Source organism: Aulonocara sp. 'chitande type north' Nkhata Bay, linkage group LG6, assembly GCF_057382095.1.
Source record: "Aulonocara sp. 'chitande type north' Nkhata Bay isolate Kocher_YH1m ecotype deep benthic linkage group LG6, A_spYH_male_GT1.1, whole genome shotgun sequence".
NCBI classification, from domain to species: domain Eukaryota; kingdom Metazoa; phylum Chordata; class Actinopteri; order Cichliformes; family Cichlidae; genus Aulonocara; species Aulonocara sp. 'chitande type north' Nkhata Bay.
In genome coordinates this window covers 13,681,127-13,692,253 of record NC_141349.1, presented here as the reverse complement: position 1 = coordinate 13,692,253, position 11,127 = coordinate 13,681,127, and the positions used below count along the sequence as shown (strand labels likewise).

The 11,127-nt window shown below is 36.6% G+C and overlaps 1 protein-coding gene across 2 annotated transcripts in view; it reads left to right on the top strand.

The window, feature by feature from the left end:
• The first annotated feature begins 4,794 nt into the window (after positions 1-4,794).
• mslnb (mesothelin b) overlaps positions 4,795-11,127 on the top strand; it is a 48,361-nt gene continuing 42,028 nt past the window's right edge. Inside the window, exons 1-7 of one of the 2 annotated variants that reach the window (XM_086295073.1) lie at positions 4,795-4,928; positions 7,176-7,273; positions 8,728-8,746; positions 8,858-8,891; positions 10,171-10,293; positions 10,522-10,721; positions 10,805-10,908. In XM_086295073.1, coding sequence (XP_086151199.1) covers positions 7,222-7,273; positions 8,728-8,746; positions 8,858-8,891; positions 10,171-10,293; positions 10,522-10,721; positions 10,805-10,908 — 532 coding nt within the window. In that variant the 5' untranslated portion in view covers positions 4,795-4,928; positions 7,176-7,221. Of the gene's footprint in view, positions 4,929-7,137; positions 7,274-8,727; positions 8,747-8,857; positions 8,892-10,170; positions 10,294-10,521; positions 10,722-10,804; positions 10,909-11,127 lie in introns of those variants that run through there. The other variant, XM_086295072.1, reaches the window with a different exon arrangement.

The window sequence follows — 11,127 nt, the reverse complement described above, 5'->3', positions numbered from 1 at the left end:
TTTTGACATTTCTGTCTGTAAATTGGAGCTCTTTTAAGGTAGTGGATTCAAAATGTAATGCAAAGTATTTACATGTCTCGGCTATTAAATAGTGCAGCTATTTTCTCTGCAGCACAATTACCCATTGCATGGTATGGCCTCAAACACAAAGAGTGAAATGTTACAATTAACCCCATAGTCTGGGTTAGTGGTAACATATCCTGGGGTGAAATGTAACACAATGAAATAAGGGTACTGACAAAATATTAACATGTAATCTTTGTTTATTCAACACATGAATGCACTTAGAGCCATTTATGTAGCTATGTGTGTGTGTGACAGAATGCAGAAATCTAGCTTTTGAACATATTCCAACCCCCCCAAAAAAGACAAGTTATGGAATTTTCTGCAACTGAATATTTCATTAATTTTGGTTGGTCTTCCTTGAGTTTGGCCTCATTGGCTCAGTGGGCATTATAACCTACAACTCTTGCACCAATTTGAACATAACAATGAAGCTGAAAAAATGTAGTTGTTCACCAGCATCGCAATTCCATTACTTTTTATCATGGCTTACCTTGGTGTGGTTTGCAAAGTGCTTCAGAAAGATGAGGAAATCTGTTTCGTGCACCCATCCTGATTTATTTCCACAACCAATACTTCCTACTGGTCCATCTCTGACACAGTGGTCTGCATAATGTATGTGTGGGAACACAAACAGTGGAGGAATTGTGTTGTCAATGGCATTAACCGCATATACAAATGCGACCAGTGAACCTCTCTCTGCTGATGTCGTTGCCCCAACTTGTTCAATATAAGTTAAAGTAATAGTGTGGTAAGTTGTAACATCTGCATTATTGTTACAACTAACCCAGACTGTTGCTGTTACAACTGACCCAGACTCCTATAGCCATGAACTAGCTAACATTACAGCCAACGGCTAAAACATTAGCACTAAAGACCTACACAGAATATATCCCCATAGACATACAAATAACATAATTTAAGTTTGAGTTTAGCTGCAAAGCAGATAATGCTATTAAACATTGAAATAAAGTAGAAAAACTTACTTTTTGCCATACAAATGACTTTTTTTCGTGTTAAATTGTCTGTGTTTGACAAAATGTGCTGATTTTTCACATGTGATAGCAAAACTGAGTTGGGCATGTACAGGATGAGTCACATCATTTGAAACTTAGCCCTGATTGGAGAAATTGGAAGTGTTACAACTGACCCACGTTACAACTATCCCCGGTCTCCCCTACTTTAATATTAACTTGGCCCGACCAGTGAAAATACCCTTTCTGTCAGTGTGAAGAAGCCTTACTTATATTTTTTTCTCAACATAAGAAAAAAAGTCCAATTTCAAAGGAGTTTTTCTAATTGCTAAAAAAAAAAAAAAAAAATCCAATGTAATGAATAAAATAAATACATAAAATAATTCTGTCAGCACAATTAAATTGTATGAAATAAACATGTAAAATCAGAGAAAAAGTTCTGGTAAGCCATTGTCGTCGTTTTTGTTAATCACCAGAAAATGTCCTACTTTATTTGCACATTTATTTATTTTACTGTGGATATATTGTTAGGAAATAATAATAAAAATAAATAAATAAAAATGAAAACAAAAATCTATCTATATTAGATAATGAAAAAACAGGAACGTTTCTGTCATTTAATTAAATCTACTGTATAACTTTACTTCTGGTGTAATATGAATGGCTGTAAGGGATTCCTTTATCAGGACAAGCTGTAAAGATTATGAAAATATATGTGAATGTGTAAAATTGATTCCCGCCTTTACATTTTCCAAAGCTGTCGTCTGGGTCAGATTAAAGTGTTTTCTGGGCGATTCTGAAAGGTCAAATGCACTGCAACTTAAAAAGTTGCAGAAGCACATAAAATACATCAGAAAGAGAAAATAAAACACCACAAAAGCACACATACAAAAAAAGAAAACTCACAAAACACAACTGTTCCATGATTTGGGTGAGACAATATTGTGAGGGAGCAGTCATAGGACAGTGAACTAACAATAAAGGTTAATACCAAACATGTATATACAGTTTTAAATGAACCATGCAGTTAAAAAACACATCACCTGCATCTTTTTCTTCCCCACAACACAGATAAATGCTCAGTTCTTTCAAGCGTGCCTGAGGGCAGTTCTTCACAGCTGCCACATTATTGTCTTTCTTTGTGTTTTGTGTGTTTTTGCAACATTTTCCTATTTGCTGGTATTTTCTTAAGTTGCAGTCCAGAGCCTTATGTTTACACCTCTGTCATATGCCAACACTTTTTTTTCTTTGCAAAAGATTAAAAAAGACAACAACAAAAAACTTTAGAGATATTTACAGGCTCCATGCAACAATATATAATTAGAAAATATGCCACATGTCCTCCCTATCCTATTACCTTCAAGGGTGGCTGATATAATAAACCCTTCTCTCATTTCCTATATACAGTTCGTTATATTGTTATAAGTATTGTTATATACAAATACTGAAATATAATAATAATAATAATAGTAAATTAAACTTTTTGTTAATTCATTCAGCAAATACTCATGTACTGTTACATGAGCCAAAACTTTCGCAATACAATTTTATTTGCTCTCCTTCCAGCTCGTGGTGACCACACTGAGCACACAGTGAAATCATTTAACCTGAAGTGACTCTTTGTGACGTAACAGTGATATTTATAAATATTTCTCTTGAGTTGTGGACCCTTGTTGTTTGTTGCCTATTCCATTATCATAATAATTTTGAAATATGGTTTATTTAGTAGCGCTTCTGCTTCTCTGAGGAGGAATATCTTAATTTCTAAAGCATCTAAACACCAGTTAAGTGATGTTTAAAGAAAACAAGCATCAAGACTGATAATGGGTTTGAATATGGAAACATTGGGGTAAATACAAATGTTTGCAAATGTCCTTGAGACCACAGAAGAAGCTTGGCAGATGAAAAATGAATCAAAAAACTCAAGGGTACAGAGAGCCGGGGAACACTGGGAAGTGAACCAGCAAACAAAACAAAGTGATAGCAGGGGACACCACTGTAAGTCAGATGAGAAACGGCTGGGGAGTAATCATGAGGCCGTATGCCGAGGGATCACTCAGGTGATGTAGGTCAACAACAGATCTCTTAGTCACACCTAAGAGACGTACAATCCCACATCTCATGGTTAACCTGTATACTTACAACCAAATGTCATGATTCATAGATGGATGCACTTTGAGATGCAGATGTTGGACCTGCAGCAGCATTTAGGACCAAATTAGGTTAAATTACAACATGAAACTGCTCGCAGTCTTGACCAAAACTAGCAAAAAGTGATTCAATGTTAACCTCAGAGGATTGTGCAACATAACAGGTTTCACACTGACAGTAAATTCTAGTTTAGAGTAAGTCACAGTTGTTTATATTAGACACTTTACCAGCAACTCTTGTCGAAGACAGGAACGGGTACATAAACAATGTGTACATCCACTTTGGGCAGACAGTAAGAGACATACACAGTCTGGTAGGTGGAGCAGCTGAAGTTCCTGGTGCTGAGACAGGACAAGAAGTGCTTGGTGATGGATTTCAGCAGCGGTTTCATGTTGACCTCCATCCACATCTTGAACAGATCTTGATTCAAACTCCAGGCCTCAAGGGGCGGTGTCCTGCAGGTTTTAGATGTGTCCTTGATCCAATACAGCTGATTTAAATGGCTAAATTACCCCCTCAACATGTCTTGAAGTTCTCCAAGCACTGGTAATGAACTAATCATTTGATTCAGGTGTGTTGACCCAGGGTGATATGTAAAACCTTCAGGACACCAGCCCTCGAGGCCTGGAGTTCGACACCCTGCTGCAGAGGGACTGCTGCCAAGTCTAATTCCCTCCACACTCAACACTGTCCCGACAGTCATGCTTGATGTCTGTGGCAGCAGTGAAGGAGAGGCTTTATTCATGTGTTTCACAAAAAAGCTAATCAGCATTCATATGGTTACATATAACCTAATGTTTAGAGCAGTAAGTTAGCATATCATGGGATGGAAAATATCCATGTTGTGACACAGCAAAACAAAAAGAAGGAGCAGAAAAACTCATTGTATCCCTCACTGGTCTTCTGAAGAAAGCTTGTTGAATTCATACCATAAATGATGCACGTGTCTGTTGTGTTCAAGAAAAACAAGTTCAAGATAGCATCTGGGACCTTCAAATTTACATGCCGTGATTTCTTCTCCTTTTTCATATTGTGAAATAACTTTGAAGTATGTTCTCACTGCACCCGTCGGACACCATTTTTCCTGAATCGATTCACTCTGGTAAAACCTGTATTCATTTCTCTTTTCAGCCAGAGCAGCAAACCAGTTTAACTGGATCTGCGTGTGCATGCCATGCTGTGTACGTGTTTATGATAACAGGCAAATGAAGCCTCTCAAAACCCAAAATAACTTGTTTTCAAAATGATTGGACGCAGCATTTACTGTAGATATGTTGATTTTACAGAGCGAACGACAAAAGTTACTAAATGACAGAGGAAAGCCTGAAGACTGACAAAATCTCTTTTTCATCATTGGGAAAAAAGTCAGCCTTTATTTTGGTGTCTACAACAAGTTGCCAAGAAATCCAAAAAACAAAGTGGAAGTGCAACCTGCTATTCAGAAATAACTTTATGCTGTATGTCTCTTGCTCCACTTTATACACACATTCACAGACAAAGCAGCAGATTCCTTGCTGTCATCTACATAAAAGCTCTGATTACAATATGATACACTCCTACAAAAAAAGAAAAAGGGCCAGCCCTCTTGAGCAACAGGTAGGATTCAGCCATCATCACAGGTGTCACAGTCACAAGGAAACACACCCTTCACTCGTGCGCCGGTGCCTCCAGTGTCAGAAGACAGTGTTTAACAGAGGCGATTTACAAGACCTGAACAACTCTACCTACAGACGTGATCTGGTAAGAAATCTGGCTTTGATTTGATTTGCTGTTTTATCATTTTAAGTTCCTACTCAGCCTTGAAACTCCATCAAAAGGACATATTGCTCATTTTAAAGCTTATCACAGACTTAACTCATAGATCTACTTCTATTCAAGAGATGTTTTTAATCACTGCTGCATGTAGGCTTGTTATTCAGTAGCAAACAGACGCAGACAAAGCAGAAAATCCCTTCAGCTCATAATAATTTGGTCTTTCTTGCCCTGCGAGGGTTTACCTCCAGTGACAACGCGCTATTTGCGGATTGCATGCATGGGAATAACAGCTACCTTATTAAACCAAGAGTCTTCAGGTTGGTGTGTTATCCTCGAAGAAATGGCATCACTGTGCTCTTTACAGTGGTACCAATAAAAAATCTGACTTTCTAAAGGAGATCAAAATATTTTACTCTTGTTCATAAGAAAATATACTACACTGAAAAATCTTTAAACACAGAAGCAGGAAAATATTAAATTCAAAGTGCATACAGCAAATGGTACAAGTTATTACACGTCTATAAGTAAAGCATAAAAAATAAAGTACTTCTTATATTTACTTATTTTTACTCGAACATAAAAGGCGTCTTTAGCGGGGATGGCTTGTTTTATTTTTTTCACGTTTTCTTATTCTCTATTTTATTCTCCACAAACTGACAGTTCAGATGACTGCCAGTAACAATGCAGTACTATTTGCTTTATATATCTCAAGCTAACATTTAGAAAAACAACAACTCTGAAATGTCATTTTTTATATATATATATTACATGTGTTTATTTTGAAATGTTTGCAAATTTGGCTATGCTGTGTAACCAGCATTAAAAGTACTAAAGTTTTCCAACACGTTCTGTCTTTGAAAATGGCAAATTATTCACAAAGTGTCTCAGTGGTGTTGGTCTTTCAAGTACAAAGGGCCGAGGAGGAGGAGGACATTTTAACCTTAAATAATTATTTGTTCTCGCTGTTGCAACATATGATGAGGCATAAACAGGGCGAGAGTTTTGGGGGGAGCCGATGTGTAAAATATTTGTATGATAAGAACTGCACAATTTATCTATAACATTATAGGTTTTTCTCTTCTTTTAGTAAATGATTACATTTTGACTGTTGCTGGATTAGAAATGGTCATTGTGTGTGGCATAAGTAAAAATCAAATTTGACCTCTTTTTTAATTTTTTTTTACAAAAGTCTTGTAAAATAAAAAATAACAGTTGAGGAAAAACTCAAAAAGCTAAATAAGTCATGTTGGTTTTGTATGTTTCGTGAGTGTGTGGCCGCTTTGTGGAAACAAACAAACCTCCCAAATGCAAATCAAAGCTGCTCCTTATAAAGTAATCACATGTATATTGATAAAGCTTTTGGTCACCATATCAAACCCCTTACAAAAGAATTGACATGTAGGTGGAGGCCCATGTTTGGTTTGAGTGACTAACGTGTAAAGGAGCAGCATTTCAAGATACCAGCATGACTCTCAATATTGCGTGCGAGAATGTTTGTACTTCTTTATATGTTTCTCAAGGAACAGAAGCAAGTGCCTAACATTGTGACAATGGTGTCCACGGCCAAGTGTAACGATGAAGTCATCGGTGCATTGCGTGATTTCACTGTACTCAAACAAACGGACAGTTCTGTGAAAAGCAGCAGCAGCAGATTTGGATAAAGTTTTAGGTCATTTCTGAAGGAAAGTGCCACAAAAGTCAAAATTAGAAGGTTTGTTAAAGGAATCACTCTACTAGTGATGACAATTTGCAATGTGGTTTATGAGCAGGGTTATGTGAAGGTTATCTTTGTTTTCATTGTTATAAGCCGTGTGAGGCAGGGTTTCAGCATTCTTTCCACTAATGCTTCAGTTCTCCCATCATGCTTTAATGTCACTTTGTTATGGGTTACTTTAGGTGGCTGTATGTAAGACATCTAACAGCCACTCCCTGATTCCTTTCAGCCACTAAACACACAGGCATTCGAGTGAAAGGTCAGTAATAGACTGACTTTTCATTGTTTGCCTAAAAAGATTGGTTATATAATGTTTAAAGCTTTAGATGGCTTGAGCCACAAGCAGTTCGCCCCTAATTTGATGATGTCTGACCAAGATGTGATATATAGCACTTTGATACTGAGTGCCAGTTATTTAGACATCCCGATCATTAATCCACCTGTTAGTTATGTGATGCCTGTAGTTCCTGTAATGCCTGGATGACTGTGTCAGCTGCTTTCTCTTCTTCTCTCCCCAGTGATTTTCAACACAAAGCCCTCACATCTCATGAGACTGGTTGCATTATGAGAGCTCGCTACCTGTTCCTATTGGTTTACCTACTGGGGAGCTCCTTTGGTAAGAGGAAGTTTTGTGTGTTTAATGTATATATGTATAAGAATCAGCAGCTCATTAAAAGGAAAGACCGGTGGCATGATTGGGGGAAAAATCTCCTAAACTGACAATAAAATCACATCATTACAAATGTTGTTGAGATATTTTCATGTCCCTTTATTCCCATGACCTATGAATCATAAGGAACATGACTATTGTAGCCCCACAAACATTACTCTGCTGCTGTAAATACGCACTAGAACAATAAATCTGCATTCATCCACACAAGCTTTATTTGCTCAGGTTCAGTTAATGTTGATTAAAATCTTGCCAGAGTGTGGAGGGAAAGTACTCAGCTGATGTGCTTTGCTGACACTCACATAAGACCAATGGCCATTTTGCCTTGGACAGTAGATTAAGAAACTTACACATGATACACTTTAAATACTATAATCTAAAATTAACGTATTAATATTTATAAGATAATATTAATACTTCTTTTTTTTTAAAACCCACTCGTGTTCAGGTGGCTCATGAACTTCTCGTAACTGTCAACTTTGCTTTTGATGCTTTTGATGAGGACTACTTTCAGCTGTGGATTTATACATATTTGTTTTTTCATGACACCAGTATTTATTTAAGCCATGAATAATGAAAATGAGTCAAAATGGTGCAACAATGGTGCGGTTCATGGGTGTGTTTAGGTAGTTTCTAGACAACAATAACGGGCTTAAGCAGATAAATAACAATGGGTTATTTCTTAGAATCAATTCTTACCACTGGTTTTACAGAAAATGTTTTTATCCTTTTACTGTTTATATTTTATGCTTTGTAAGGTGGCCTTGGGCTTTAGAAAGGTGTCCAGAAACCAAATTATTATTATTAATATTATTATTGTTATTACAAAACCAGAAACATTTTGACCAAATATTATTTCAGCAGCACAATTTTAAAGCTACGTGTACCTTCTTGGTCATTTTGTGACATCTTCTCCCGTATATGATGCCAGTATTGTTGACAGTTTCAACACTTCTCTGTAACCAGTCTCTTAGAATAGAATAGGAGCTTCTTTTTAGCATCAGCATTTTAATAATATACACTCGAGAGAGAAAAAAAAGCATTTTACTATTACAAATATACAAATCCGGGTGGTTTTTGATGCCCTTCTACAACCTCATTAAACAACAAGCTGGGACTTTGTGTAAAATTGTAACTGAGAGGTGTGGATTGTATGCTTCTGAAAAACTCAAACCAAATCATTTATACTAAATCATGTCACTAATTAGCCCCACACAGCCTTTAAATCAGCAATTTAAAAAACAAGAAAAGAGTTTAAACATTTGGTATGCTATTTCCTGGCTAATTTTGCATTAAAAATAGGACTTAAATAATTTCCAAACTCTGCTGCTTAAACAAGTTTTGGGGAAATGCATTGGTAGGATTCAGCTCTAACATGCAACTCTGTCTTATCCCAACAGCAGGATCCAGTGCACAGAGGTAAGATCAGGACACAGAAACAGACATAATATTTACACTTGTAAATTTTACACTCTTCTAAATGCAATAACCTGTATAATCTTTATTTTCTGTAATTGGTGGATCGTGCAGTAATGGAGTATGCACAAAAGATGCCTGCACACAGGTTAGTGTAACTGTAGCACAACACAACACAAAGCTACAAGTACAAACGTCATATTGTTATTGCTTTCTATTCTTTTAAAACATTTTTTCATGCAACATATGTTGAGCTGACTTTGAATATATGCAAACAGTCAGTATGGCTAGGATATTATTTCGTTAGCGTGGTTGTGAGATCACAGGTACCGTCATGAGATTCTTGTTATGACTACAGTTGTCAAACTGCCCAAAACGCATACCAAAAAGATCAAGATTAGCTCATGACCTGTTCACATCGTTTTTTTCACTGAGCTTGATTAAATACTTTTGAAGAGTGACTGTGAAAACACTGGGTAGTGCACTGGTGTGGGTAAACATGTCAAACAATAGATTTCCCAGTATTTGATGCGAGTATGGCGAAATGCTTTATCACGTTAAGAAGATAAAAGATTATGTTTCATGACAAATATTTTCAATATTAAAGATTTTTCTTTAATATTGAAAATATTTTTCTGTGTTATCTATGAATACATTTTATTTCGGAATTAAATCACTTCTACTTTAATAACTTTTATTTTGTGACATATCCTGTTTTAAGAGCATTAAGCAAATGTTGTAAAAAGATTAATTTATCTAGCTAGCAGCTAAATTAACAACACCTACCTTATTATAAGAACAGGAGACAGTTTAGAAATTAATTCAAGTGGCATAAATCTCACAGCATAGCATAATATTGTTCCGATTTGTAGTGTCAGCCCAAAGTTCGCTAAGATATGCATCTGAACAAAATCTCCCCTGGGCAACTGGAAACAAACTAAGTGCTGTTTATATGTGTATATGTATATAACAACGATCAGCATAGAATCAGCACACCTAAATCAGATACACTTGCCATAAAAACTGCGTCATCTATGGTGTGAACCTGTTGTTTAAACTAAATGACAACAGTAACTTCAGGACTTCTGACATAGTCACATTTAAAAACAAACTCTTTATATATCTTGCTATAATAATTCAGATCATTTTTATTGTCTTATTTTATTCTTTTTTTATTTTAACAGTTATTTCACATAATAAGGCCTTCAGTGTGGTGCTGTGGTGTTTTAAACAATGATGTTTTTATTGTTATTCTTTATGCTGCTGCCATAATACAGCAATTTCCTTTGCGGGATCAGTAAAGTATTCATATGTACAACTATATGAGAGGAATTATTAATCATGCAACCAGGCAATCAGTGTAATAAATCACAATCAGACAATCAGGCACAATTAATCTCACTTTTCCACTTGTCATAAATTTCAAGGTCCCAGACGCCACCTCGAACTTCTTACAGTGTGTGGGCCTGCCTTCGACAGACACGGGCGCAGATGAAATGCGAAAGCTGAAAGGAATTCTTGAAGCCACAATGGATGTGTACACGTTTATGGTATGACTTCAACAAGCATTCAGCAGAAGAACAGATGTTACAAATTCCAGTATGACCAGTCAGGGATGGACTAAGTTTGTTTTTTTATTCTGTCACAACACTGACATTATTTGTTGGTCACTAACTTATAAATCCTGTTGACAGTAGGTTTCATGTAAGCAGATGAATGCTGAGTAGCTTATTGGTGAAACATGTGAGTATAAAGCCTCTCCATCACTGTTGCCACAGAAATCAAGCATGACAAGAGGACCAATTTTGAGTGTGGAGGGCGCTCTGGAATTAGACTTGACTGCAGACGCTCTACAAAATCAAGATCTGGTCAGGATGTGGTTGGAGGTCAACATGAAACCGCTCCTGAAATCCATCACCAAGCAGTTCTTGTCCTGTCTCAGCACCAGGAACTTCAGCTGCTCCACCTACCAGACTGTGTAGGCCTCTTACTGTCCTCATCTTTATTTCTGTAATTTTGAGATTTTAGTATAATAATCCAACATCCCACGTCTCCTCGCAGAGTGGAGGAGCTCAGTCAACACTATTCTGAGATGGATCCAGTCAGGCAAAAGTGGATCTACACATTCTTTATGTACCCGTTCCTGTCTTCGGCAACAGTTGATGGTAACGTGTCTAATACCAATAACTTTTTCTTCCTATAAACTAGACTTTACTTTCAGTACAAATATGTCACACGGTATTGTGAGGTTAGCATTTAATCACTCTTTGCAAGTTAAGGTCAAAAATAGAAACTGTTTCACATTCATATTCCAGCTAAACCTTAATTTATCGTAACTGCTGCTATAGGCCTAAGCGCTGCATTGTGCATGTGTTATCAAAATT